General features: G+C 43.2%; 1 protein-coding gene across 1 annotated transcript in view; it reads left to right on the top strand.

Annotated features, from left to right (window-relative positions):
* Nucleotides 1-5,148: 5,148 nt before the first annotated feature.
* The window catches only part of HBP1 (HMG-box transcription factor 1), a 17,716-nt gene continuing 10,133 nt past the window's right edge, over nucleotides 5,149-12,731 (top strand). The window contains exons 1-5 of the mRNA XM_017811453.1: nucleotides 5,149-5,336; nucleotides 9,254-9,446; nucleotides 10,505-10,739; nucleotides 11,656-11,788; nucleotides 12,581-12,704. Coding sequence (XP_017666942.1) covers nucleotides 5,322-5,336; nucleotides 9,254-9,446; nucleotides 10,505-10,739; nucleotides 11,656-11,788; nucleotides 12,581-12,704 — 700 coding nt within the window. The 5' untranslated portion in view covers nucleotides 5,149-5,321. The remainder of the gene's footprint in view (nucleotides 5,337-9,253; nucleotides 9,447-10,504; nucleotides 10,740-11,655; nucleotides 11,789-12,580; nucleotides 12,705-12,731) is intronic.

Below are 12,731 nucleotides of genomic sequence, written 5' to 3'. Positions count from 1 at the left end.
TTGCAGTTTTATCTGGGAGGAGTAGCCTCTTTGTATGCTGAGTACATACAGATCGCTGCTGTTGACTGCCTGAATAATCTTGGTAGGATATGAAAAGCCCAAAGAAAATTAAATTTTAACATTGTCTCTTCCTTCACACCATTTCTCTATTTCCCTCTAAAAGATCTTTCTTCTGACAGCCATGTGAAGAGCCAGTGGCAGTAGGGGGATGTAAGGCAAGTGGAGTGACTGGCTAGGTCCAGTTCATCGGACAGAAACTTCCTTTTCCCCATCCCCTTTGTCCCATCCTTGTCTCTTCCCTAATGGCAAGTCAGAATGTGCTGGAGTGCAGTACTGGCATTGCCATGGCTGTGGGAATACCGTGGGTAGGGTTGTGTTTCTTCCTTAGAACTGGTAGAGGCATATGTGTGTATGGGGGGAACAGGGAAGGAACAAAGACCAAGCTATTACACAAAAGAAGCTGCCCAGTCAAAACCACGTGAAAAGCTCTGACATTAGGTTATACTAGGCCATTGTGACAGTATCTGCTGACTCAACCTTTTCTTACTGACATAAATTAAATCAAGACAGCCTAAAAAGAGCATAATGGCATGATATGAATACTTTGTCCTTTCTTCTTTGAAGGTACTGAATTATTTCAGCTGAGCAGCTATGAAGTTTTGGGAGATGATAATGCTCTGTGCAGGTCTCTGTGGATGACTGATATCCTGGCAGCCGAGTGAGCCTCCGGGATCTGCTCCCTTATATCTCTGAAGATTCTGGAAATTCAGTTCTGATAAATGTCTTACTTGGAAAAAGCCATCCAACTTATCATGAAGCTCTATCTTCTTTTTCTCTTTATTGCTTTGTCCTTGTGGAGTCAGGTGGTGTGACTATCTTAAGCAACCTTAGCTTCACTCTACCTTTAGTTTTTTGCTGCATCTGTATAGTTATATCTATCATGGGAAATCTTATGTGCCTGAGACTATTTGCTAGTACAGAGGCATTGAATGACCAACACTCATACTTTTTTCCAGTATTTGTCTGGGCTCGTGTATAAGCTGTCTTGGAAGCTTTTTTCCAGCTTTCCATAAGGGATGGTCATACACAGATGGCCAACTGAGAACAGTCCTTAGCCTGTGGTAGCTCCCAAATCCTATCCAAAAATTATTTATTATTGGCCTGCAAAAAAATTTACCATTTACCAAAAAAATTCTAAAACAAATTTCATTACAGATGATTGTATTCCAGAAACACTCCTGGGCATTTTAATTTACCAATCCGCATAAAGAAAACCTACAGATGGTCTATAATCTCTTCTTGAATTGTTTTTCTGAAAGCTTTGAGCTGGGATAGATGGTTTTCTTATTTATCACTCTTCTGGATTGTTTTTATGATATATCAAGCCTTTATTTTTTGCCTAATACTATTGTCACCTTTGTCTTGCTTTATTTTTGTAGGTGATAAAATTTAGCTAAAACTGGAATCTGTGCCTTAATGACATGAAATAAATTTCTCATTAATTCCTGATCTGTCTTAGAAGAAAAAATCATCTCTGGCCTGTTATTTATTCCATTTCTCCCCACCTTGAACAGACTGCAGGAAGCAAGTGAAGTTTCCCTTCTAGCACTCAAGGGAAAAATTAATTCCTGAGAGCAACAAGTTCTTTGTTCCTCTGCTTTTCATTCCCGACAGCATCTTCTGTGAGGAGATTGAAGAGGTGAAATGTGGGGATGGGCATGCCTAGAGTTGTCCTTAGGAAGGTGGAGGGAGCCTACCACCATTGCAGTCAGCCACAAACAGCTGTGAGAAGAGAGAATGAGTACAAATAGCTTTAGGAGATACAGGAGTCATTGTGACAGGAGAAAACTGGTGTGAGACGGTCTGGCAGAACAGAGGCTGCCACGTTGGGTAGGAGTGGAAGCTATGGTGAGCAGGGTTCCTCTGATGTCTGGGGGAGTATTAGTTAATTACTGAGGGTGAATGTCTACATGTGGATGAGAAAGCAGCTGTAGTAGAATTAAAATAATGATATGGTGTATTTCAGAGAGTCAGCAGTAACAGCTGTGTCATAAGGGCAGGATTGGCTTTGGACAGGAGGGATTAAAAGTGGAGATAGGCACAAACCCAATATATAACATTTTATTAATATGACTTTGAAATATTACTCATTTTAAAAATCTACCTTGTGATTTCTTAACTTTGTGGCTGGCAATTTTAAGAAGTAAATAGCTAAGATGCAAATTAATCAGTATTTTCTAATAGTGTAGACTCTGCTAATTGTTTTGTGCTTCTTGTGCTTCTGCACCCATAATGTGACAGGAACTCACAACTAACACTTCCCAATTCCCCACCTTATTTTCTACCTCTTACAACAGCAGAAGCAACTGAATCAGCAAAGCTACCAACAGTGTCTGTGTTACACAGTATTGATTCATTCTCTGAGCACCCATTCATTTTGGGCATGGACTAAGGCGAGGTAGGGTGTGTGGAGGGGGTGTAATGATTTAATTAGAGACTAGACATACAGCTCAAGGGGTATGGCATTGACATAATCTTAATTCTGAAATTTAGATGATACATATTTGCCTTGAACCGAGGGGGTTAGTAAATAAGCTTTGATAGTTTTCTGCTGTCATCCACTTCATGGGCTACCTGTCCTTTGACTCATTTTCTCTTACATCCCACTGAGTAAATGTTAATTTACTATATGCAAAGAAGAAAAGGTATATTTGAAAATAAGAAAGGTTTTACATGTCTCTTTTTAGAATCTCAAAACAATTCAGACACTCATCATTACAAGATTGTAATCTTGGTCCTAGTTAGGATTCATATATTTTGTGCTTTCTGGGTATGCTATAGATTCCAGTGTGATATCAAGGCTCTAATTCAGCAGTGGTATTTACTTGTCTAGACCTATGTCTGGAATCCGGGCCAGTGGATCTCAAAGGACTGGGCTTCACATCTAACAGTTTTGTAAGGTTTTGTAGAGAACTGTGAGCCTTCACAGCAAATAGCTGTGCAGCTATTTTGTTTGGGTGTTTTGGGTTCAAAAAGTACATAACAGGGTGGAAATGGGCTACATAACATGATATGAATCTTTAGGCCAACAAACTTGTTCTGAAGAATCTGAGGGGACTTGAGACAGGATCTTGTATCTTCTGTAGCTGCTTGATCCAGCCTCTGCCCTTTCCATCTTTCACACTATGGCAGGGGGAGCTTTCAGAAGAGTAAATGGTGAGTTTTACCTTGCAAGTGGCTGTACCACAAGCAGAGAAGCCTGTTTGCAGAAGGGAGACATCTGCATGCACGGGTCTTCTGCCAGGTCTCCATCTGGTGATGCAGGGTCAGCAGTGAAATTCATGAAAAGCCACAGAAGCTCAGGTGTCTCTCCAAAGGGCCTAAAGGCTGTTTAGATACATAAGGGAGATCAAAAGAGAAAGGGGGAGTAGCACAGCTTTAAAATTAATTTTATTGTGGAGTGGTGTAAAAAAGATGATTCCCGGTTTACCAGTTTTCTATTTATTAAAAAAATGTATTTGAGAGAGAGGATGCTACAAAATCTTTCTTATATAAAGATATATCAGTTATTTAGGAAAACCCTGAATTGTAAATATAGGAAAAATGTGAGCTTGTGGAATGTGGGGTAGACAGTTGATATTATAATAAGCTGTCTAGTTGCTTAATATTTGAATCTCAATATTAAGATTTTTCCTCAAGGCACTTGTTTAACTCATGTTTTCGAACTGGGAGAACGTTCTGTAAAGGGTTGGTTGGTTTGGTCATTAAGCACAGAAGATTTTGAATTAAATTCCATTGCATTGCCTTTTATACTCTTTTTTTAAAGCTAAACTTGCATATAAAAAGTAATAGTTTCCAGTTCACAGTGTGGAAGATACTGTGTGTTTTTCAAAGTAATGTATCTCTCCAAACAGTGCCTACGGATGGCAATGACTTTACTAACAGACAAACCTCTTGGAAAAGGCAAATCTTAAACTGATGTGCCAATGACATCCGCATACTGAGTGTGTTTCGATGCTAAGTACAATTTCGGTGTATGTGCTTTAATTTTCTTTTTTTCTTTCCAATTGTGTTACGCTTGTAGGCCTGTGGGAACAATAATCCAGCATTCCCTCTAGCGGCCACTAACCACGTTTGTCAGGGGACAACGAACACGGAACCAGTTGTTTAAATTGTGCTTTTTTTTTTTCTTGTATTCTCGCAAAGCTGTGTTAGCGTGCCTGAAAGGCAGAGCTGTTGAAGATAGCAAATAACAACAAAAGCTCTGAGACAGGATTTAGGACGCATACTCATTATTGGAATGATATTGAAAACAGGATAAGAAAGAAATGCTTTTCTTGAAAAAATCCAAACAGCTGCAAAATGTTGAAACTCTTCCATCAGTTTCTAAAATATTGACTGTTTTTGAATTGTACATTTGCTTTGTATCACGTCATGCTTAGTAATTACTGTATTTTGTGACGAGGACGTGGCCTCGGGAGGAGCTTTGTCTCTAAGATCTCCCAGTCACTGGATAAGTGGGCAAATCTCATAGTATCTGTAGTTTCATTTCTCTGTCAAAAGTAATGTTTAACCAAACCACGTTGTTATTTTGGCAATAAATGTATGGGAATGTACGGGAGACACTACTGGACTTATAAACCTGTATGAATTTAGTTTATTTTTCTTCCCCCCTCACCAACTTTTATTTTGGGCCGGTGTTTTTTCAGTGGAAGGGACGTCAGGGCCGAGACCGGGGCAGGGCCGACTGTGCTGACTCACTGCCTGACCTTTAGTAACTTCCCTCACCCCCCGCGCCGGGGCGGTGCCCAGGGCGCTGCGCAGCCTGTTTCGGTGCAGCGCTGACACGCAGGGGTGTCCCGGGTGGCCGCGGGGATCCCACAGAGCCCCCTCTCTGCGGGCGGGGGTCGCGGCGCGGCCCGGGCCGGGTACACGTGTCCCTGCACCGCTTGTTTACCACCGCCGGGCGCCGCGCGGGGCACCCTGGGGGCTGTGGTCTCACCGCCGCCCCGCGGGCAAGGAAGGGCGGCGGCGAGCACTACAGCTCCCAGAGTGCCCCTCGGCGCGTCAGCGGGGGCACCGGCCAATCGGGACGCCGTGTGCGGGTGATTGATGTGCAGCGCGGTGCAATCCGCTGCGCGGGAGAGTCAAAACATGCCCGCCCTCCGGGTGCGTTCCTGACAGGCAGGCCGGGCGGCCAATAGGAAGCGGCTACGGCTTGAGCAACGTCGTCTCTGGCCACTCAACGGCCGAGCAGCGCTGGGCGTGGGCGGGACCCGCAGCGGGGCTGGGGCGGGGGGGCAGCCGAGGGGAGCTCGGTAATGGCGACGGGTTCGGTAAGTGCTACAAAGTTTGCAGCTGCCGCTTTTGGGGGCTGCGAGGCGGCCGCGGGGGGCAGGCCGGTTCCGCGAGGTTGGAGGGGAGCGGCGGCGGCCGCGGGCCGAGCCGAGGAAGCCGCGAGGGCAGGCTTTTGGCGGCGAAGGGAGCCCGGGACATTGTTTACTGGGCGCCTTCCATGACCGGCCCGGCGGAGCTGCCACCGTCCCGCGCGGCTGGGATGAAACCTGCGCGGTGAGCCGGCCCCCCTGCGGGCCCTCCAGACCCGAAAACAAGTGGAGCAGGGCGGGTGTCCCCCACTTGTTTTCCCTGAGGGAGCGGCCGCCCGCCGCGATCTGTCAGAGCGAGGGCGCTGTGCCCGGCGCGGGGACAGCGGCTGTGGGGGCAGGGGGCCGGGTGCGGGGTGCGGGGGGCCCGGGCGGCCCCGCGGGGGGAGCGGCGGCCGGGGCGGGGGGGCCCCCCCGGGCCCCTGTTACGCAGTACGAATGAATGGGGCCGAGCGCGCATGCGCCGTGTGGCCGCGGGTGTAAACAAGGTCACGTGATGGGTGGGGGGGCGGCCCGGGGGCGGTGGGAGCCGTGGGGGCTCCTGGGGGTGAGTCGGGGAGCTGTGAGGGCTTCCCGGGCGTCGCCAGAGCCCTCCGGGCCCGGATCGGGCTGTGAACGTCGCCCTCAGGGTCCCGGGGGGAGTCTGTTCCGTGAGGGGAGCGCGGCCCGCCCTGCGTCACGCGAACGGGCCGCCCGGGCTTGGAAAACATGGTGAATCACGCTCTGTCTGTGCTGCGCTCCCTGGCACGGCCGGGAATGGGGAGCAGGGATCCCTGATCAAAGCAGCTGCACCAGGAAAAGTCCCTGGGAGAGATCCAGTCTTGCCAGTATGCTGTGTTTTGCTTGGAGAAGCTGTTCAAATTAAACTCCATCCAGCGCGTTGCTCAGGCGTAGATGTTGCCTGAGACTTCGGCGGTGGGTTGGGGGAAGGAGGGCAAATACCAGGAGGAAAAAAAACACGGGAAGCACTTCCACCCAGGCATTCCTGCGCAGTGCGGTTTGGGTGGATGTTGCCCAGTTCCTGCTGAACCCCTTCTCAGCCACAGCCTTTATTTACTCTTGTCACACATTTATTTTTGTCCTTCAGAAATAGACATGGTTCAGTTAATAATGTCTTTGTTAATACTGCTGTTTGTTTTAGCATGACAAGTTATTTTAAAGCACAAAACAATAAATAATTTTGCTTAGCCTCTAAAGACGACAGTAGTAATTACAGTCCTGTGAAGCGTGCTTCCAAAAAACATCTGACACAACAAGTTTTGAACATAAAGTTGAATTTTAGAAAATCTTTACAGGCGAATTAATGACCATTCTGTTTCATGTTCTAAACCGTTGAAAGGCTAAGGACAAGAGAAACATGTGATGTCCAAAACAGGCTTTAATCAAGTAGAATAAAAACATTAAAAAGTAAAGTTGGGCACTTTCTTTGTTTTTCTTTGTAAGTTTTTTATGATTTCTTTGTAATTCATTTGTTAGAGGATTTTTTTGGCTTTTTTACATGGGTGGCTTTGGTTTAGAGAAATTTTTGTGACTTGGAGGAACACTTCATTTCTCAAGCAAGTATCTTGCTTGTCAGATTAGCATGTTGTGTCTGTACCTTATTGCTGACCTCCAGTGTGTTGGGATAGCAGGGCAGGTACTTTCAAATCTTGGCACCTGGCAGGAAGAAAGGTGAAGGTAGCGTTACAAAAATAAGTTAGCTTGTTCATTTTGGCAGGAAAATGGGAAAAGAAGAGAGGAAAAAATAGAGCAAAAAGCAAAGCAGAAGGGGGGAAAGGAAGGACGTACACAAGCCAGAAAAACAAGGAGTGGCTTTTCAGAGTTGATTAGTTGGAGATAATCTTCAAGGTCCTGACCTGTTCTATTGAGGTCTGAGCTTTCTGCAGAAATGGCTGAGCTTTCTGCTCTCGTGGTGTTCTGTACTTCTGCTGTCCCACATGGATGATAGAGGAATAATTTGCATTAAAGATGTTTCTTGGAGGTGAAATTAATGTCACTGACCGGCCACAGAAATGAAAATAAATTCAAATCAAATAAACTTTCTGCTCCACCTCCTTAAAATCAGAATAAACTGACCTAGCTTTGTAGTAGTGCCATTTGAGTGGAATCAAACATTCTTTTATGTGTGGCATGCAAGTTTCTCTAAGTTTTGCATGTATTTGAAAGATTAAGAGATGAGAATGTTAGAAATTTTCCAGTCAGAACTCTCCTGGACACAATCCCATGCAACCTGCTGTAGGTGAACCGGCTTTAGCAGTGAGAGGGTTGGACTAGATGATCTCCAGAGGTCCCTTCCAACCCAGTCATTTTGTGATGTGAAAATATTAGGCTGTTTTTAGCTGTTGTTTGTATTTCTTTAATGTACCTTACTTAGTGGACGTGAACATGGAGGTAGACTTCTCAGATTTTCTTTCTTACTGAGCTGTGTTTCCTGCTCCTTTATGAGGTCTTGTGATTACTTTTTCAATGACACTTCATTAAAGTACAAGGTAATCATGTTATAGTAGCTTTAATTCATCATCATCTGAAAAAAACCCAGTAGATAATGAAATTACTAAAGATTGGATAACCTTGTTTGCCAGCTTTTAGAGGCAGTGGTTGTGTAGAATAAGCACGCAGTGCTCTGCTGAAGATAATTTAAAATAATGCTTTTGGGATAAATGTTACAGTACTGAGATTTAGGGAAATGAAACTGCGGTGAAATCTACTAGTAAAGACTTCTTTTTCTTTCCCTTTGCAATGCTGTTCAGGATGTTTGCAGTCCACTGTGCTTGAGACTGCACCTGGAGGCAAGGGATGTGAAGGGACTGGAAAAGGCTTCTGTGGAGACGCCACAGTGGTGAAATGGTGACTAGGGAGAATTTGGGGCTGGTGCTAAATGGCACAGGAGACCTGATGTCACAAGGTTGAGGGCAACATTTTTGCTTTGATCTTTATTTGCAAGGCCTGTTTCCAGCTTTCTCAAGTCCCTGGGTGCAGCCACATGGGTCTGACAGAGTGAGACACTTCTTTGTCTATGGTAGAAGAGGAGCAAGTGAGGGGCAGGCTGGTTCTGTGAGGCATGCATTGGATGGGATGCCTCCAAGGGAGCTGGCCAGTGTCATTCATGGATTGTTTTGGGCTTGAAGGGACCTTAAAGATCATCTGTTTTCAAGCACCCTGCTGTAGGCAGGGACACCTTGTGAGAGTGGTCTCCGAAATGCAGTGGATTCTTTGGCAGGAGGGCTCCCAATGTCTGGAAGAAAGAAAATGTCACATCTGGCTTCAAGGAGGAAGAGGATATGAGGAAACTACAGGCTGGCCAGCCTAACCTTAGCCTTGAGAAATATTATGGGGCAAATCCTCCTGACAGCCATGTTTTACAAGGCAAGAAATTGTCTGGGTTAGGGAATAGCTGGAATGGATTAGCCGAAGTCAAATCTTGTCTGACCCATCTGATTGCCTTCTGTGATGGGATGAGAGGCTTAGGCTACCAGTGAATGTTGTTTACATTGGCTTGAATGGTGGTTGAGGAGATAACCTCAGATCTTGGAGGCAGTGGGCACAGGCTGTGGCAAGCAAAGTTCAAATGTGTGTAAGGAACGGCTTCTTTACAGCAAGAGTGGTCACTGGAACAGGTTCCCAGGAAGTGTCAGGGAATCTCCATCCTTCAAGATACTAGAAACTCAAGTGGCCAGGGCCCCAAGCAGCCTCCCAGCTTCAGAGCTAGCTCTGCTTTCTGTAGGGATTGTACAAGATCATCTGTAGACTTCCCTGAATTATGCTGTGATACTCAACACACTGTGGAGTTCTGGTAATGAAGTACCGTATCAGAGGCAACTTAAACCAGTTCCCATGCATACAAGTTTTTAACCTCTGTCTCTTTAAAGTCAGATGCTTTGGAGCATCCTAACATGGTGTGGGAAGTGAAGACAAATCAAATGCCTAATGCAGTTCAGAAACTCCTTCTGCTAGTGGACAAGAGAACTTCAGGAATGAACGAGTCACTGGAGTTGCTGAAGTGTAATGAAAACCTGCCCTCTTCTCCTGGATATGCATCCTGTGATGAGCACATGGAACTTGGTAAATAACATGACTTTTTCAAGAGAAGCTGAATTCTGAAGTTCATTGCAGATTTTCTATACTGAAATTACTGGAAGCTGATGCTGATTTTTAACTTAAGTAGGACAGGGAATGTGACAGTGAATTGTGACATCTGAAGGTCTTACTTTGAAGTCACTTTTCCCTTTAACCCATTTCCAGTTCTTACAGGCTGGCCTTTTGACTCAAATGTTTACTTGAACTCACAGCCACAAATTTCTGCTACTAATCCCCAGAGAAACAATTTTTTGGCACAAGAATAACAAACATGATGCTCAAGAGCTCCTCCTAAAGAGAAATTATGCTGCTTTAGATCTGCTGCAAATAAAGATTCTGGTCTGTAGGAACATTTAACTTCACTTCTTATGTACTGGAGAAAAACAGCATGTACATTAGAAAGTATTGATATAATCAGTGAAATATTAACACATTTAATTGAACTCATGGAGTGATTAAGAATAATGAAACTTAGTTACGTGGCAGTGCATAACACAGGCTTCTGTTAACATGCTGGGCTCTATTCTGCTGTTCTGTATGGGATGTGAAAGGTGTAGGTTACTGACAGGAATTCACCCCTACTCAGCTTTCATGATTTCTGACTTAATTCCAGTTCCCTGGTGGAACGTGGAAAACTTTTATCTTGAATAGCCTTTGATATTGATAATTTTTAGTGTTACACCTGCTAGGACAGATTAATTTAATTGCCTTTTGTTGAATGTTTTAATATTTCAGTTAAGCGTGTAACTATGCTACATTTTGCATAGTTCTGCAGTACAGTTCTATGTAAACTGGTACCAGAACTACATTTTTATATAGTTAACTTATTTTTTTCTTAAATTTCTTGTGTGACTGTACGTTAGACTAGAGGTGTTACTATTTCTGGGGCCATTTTGTCAGGATTACGAATAGGATTTGTAAAATGTTGGTAGTTGTGATACAAAAAAATAAAACTATTGTGGTTCCTTTTTTATTTAAATTTGCAATATTTGATGTCAACTAGAATTGGGTATAATTATGGTAATCTGTGCTTTTGTTTGTAGATGATCTTCCTGAATTACAGGCTGTGCAGACAGATTCTACCCCACCTGCACTTTTTCAGCTTGGTGCTGATGTTTCACATCAGGAATGTTCAAGGCCTTCATGGAGCCAACATACCTCAAACAGCAATCCAGAAAATGCTTATTCTTGTGAGAATGGGGTGAACTGGTTGACAGAATTAGCAAATATAGCCACAAGTCCTCAGAGTCCTTTGATGCAGTGCGCTTTTTATAACAGGTACTGACATTCTTTTCAATTTTGAACTGTGGGGATTTGTAATACTGTGTCTCCAGAAACATTTCCTTCACTCCTTATACCTTCTGAATTTGAACTGGAGCTCTGTTCTTTGATCTGTTTAGTATCCTTATTGTTCTGTAAAAGTATGCACAGGACTCATCTCAGAGTCTGGTGCAAAAGCTGCTTAGTTTCCAGACATGAATGAGGTGGGATGATATAACACATTGATATAACAACATTGCCTAGTCAAAGCAGGTCCAGAAATTATGGATGTTTACTTCATGTGAAGCAGCAGATGAAAAATTAAAAAGAATTTATTGTGTTAAATTCTTAGCGCTTTCTAGTGCACTTACTTTTAAATTTTTTTTAACAGAGCTAATTGGAAATCTAATGCAAAGTATGTTTTAGTGATAACTGTTTCAGGTCTGTGATCTGTAAATTCCATGAGGCTGTGAACAGCAGTGTGGAATCTTGAAAATTTGTGGGCTTCACTTCTCATTTTACATCCTAGTCTTAGGTTTATATTTAGAAAATTAAATGCGGTGCTGTTAATAGTAATGCAGTTGAGATTTAATTATTAGGGCGGAGCAGATGTCTTTGTTTACTCTTAAGAATGGGGTATTCACTTCAATATATTTGTAAAAACTTCAGCATTGTGACAGTGAGATGCTGTTGTGGAAGTAATACTGTCATTTGGGTGCTGTATAGAAGCTATGCAGGAGTTATGCTAAATATTCTCTTTGCCTGAGCTTGCACCTTTTAATCATCCCATTTGAATACTAGTGTGTGGGAGGTTTATTTGGTGTTCAGCTCACTCAAACAGAAATATTTGCAATAAAAGCATTTTGGAGTAACGGCAGTGAAGTCTCAAGTTGTCTTAATCTGAGCTATTTTAAAATACTTGTTTTTATTGTAGATCATCTCCTGTTCACATAATAGCTACAAGCAAAAGTTTACATTCCTATGCACGTCCTCCACCAGTATCTTCAAACAATGATCCTAACTTCTCCAAGAATGATGTGGATGAAACACCAGTCAGACACGAAAGGGTGAGTTGTTCTGAAACATTTTAGAATGAAGATTTATGAGTAATGAGTTAAGTTTTTTGAAAAGGAAAACTGGTTTAAAAAAAATAATCTGTTTAGTACCCATACCGTTTCTATTTAAACTGGATTTTCTGTTTCTTTTTACCACACAGGGTAGGCTTGTAGTGCTGCTTTATAGAGTTCACATTTTTTCTGAAGAGATCCTATTCTAAGAATACTTTGCTACTGCTGTAGTTCCCTCTATAGCAAGCTTTAAAAACCTCTATTAACTCATTTGCAACCTGAAAAGGAAATATGGATCTCTCTCCTTTTAGACGCACAAATACCGTCGGTCCCATGTCTCCCTTTCCTGAGTATTAATTTGTGTCTGAAACTTGTCTGTTAATGACACTGAATTTTTCCAGGTGGTTTATCAGGAACCAGCTTGAACCTGCAGCTTTCCAGTAATTGGACCATAGAGTAACATGTGCTTTGAGTGAGTCTGTGGATGACCAAAGAGTGATAGCTTGTAAAAGGCTTACACCTAAGCATAAGATAATCCATAGGTGTGTAAAAATGAATCTCAGGGAATGAAACCCAAAAATTTCAGGATGCATCTCAGAAAAGGAGATCAAAACGCTCCATTCCTATTTACTGCATTCCTTGAACCTCTGTGTTACATTCCTATTGGTATTTGAGGCAAAATGATGCCACAGGTGCAAATGAGTGACTGTGTCTTAAGACATATAAAACCAGTCCTAAAATCTTAAATCTTCTGTAGTAAAATATCAACACCATTTTTCTTTTTTTTAATAGGCGAATAGTGAATCAGAATCTGGCATTTTCTGCATGTCATCACTTTCAGATGATGATGATTTAGGATGGTGCCATTCCTGGCCTTCAACCGTTTGGCATTGTTTTCTAAAAGGTAAAATAACATGTACCATCAAATAAGTATTTGTTTTGT

Source organism: Lepidothrix coronata, unplaced genomic scaffold (genome assembly GCF_001604755.1).
Source record: "Lepidothrix coronata isolate B3197 unplaced genomic scaffold, Lepidothrix_coronata-1.0 Scaffold32, whole genome shotgun sequence".
Classification (NCBI taxonomy): Eukaryota; Metazoa; Chordata; class Aves; order Passeriformes; family Pipridae; genus Lepidothrix; species Lepidothrix coronata.
Note: the sequence above shows the minus strand (reverse complement) of the source record. Positions and strands in the feature narration are given on the sequence as shown.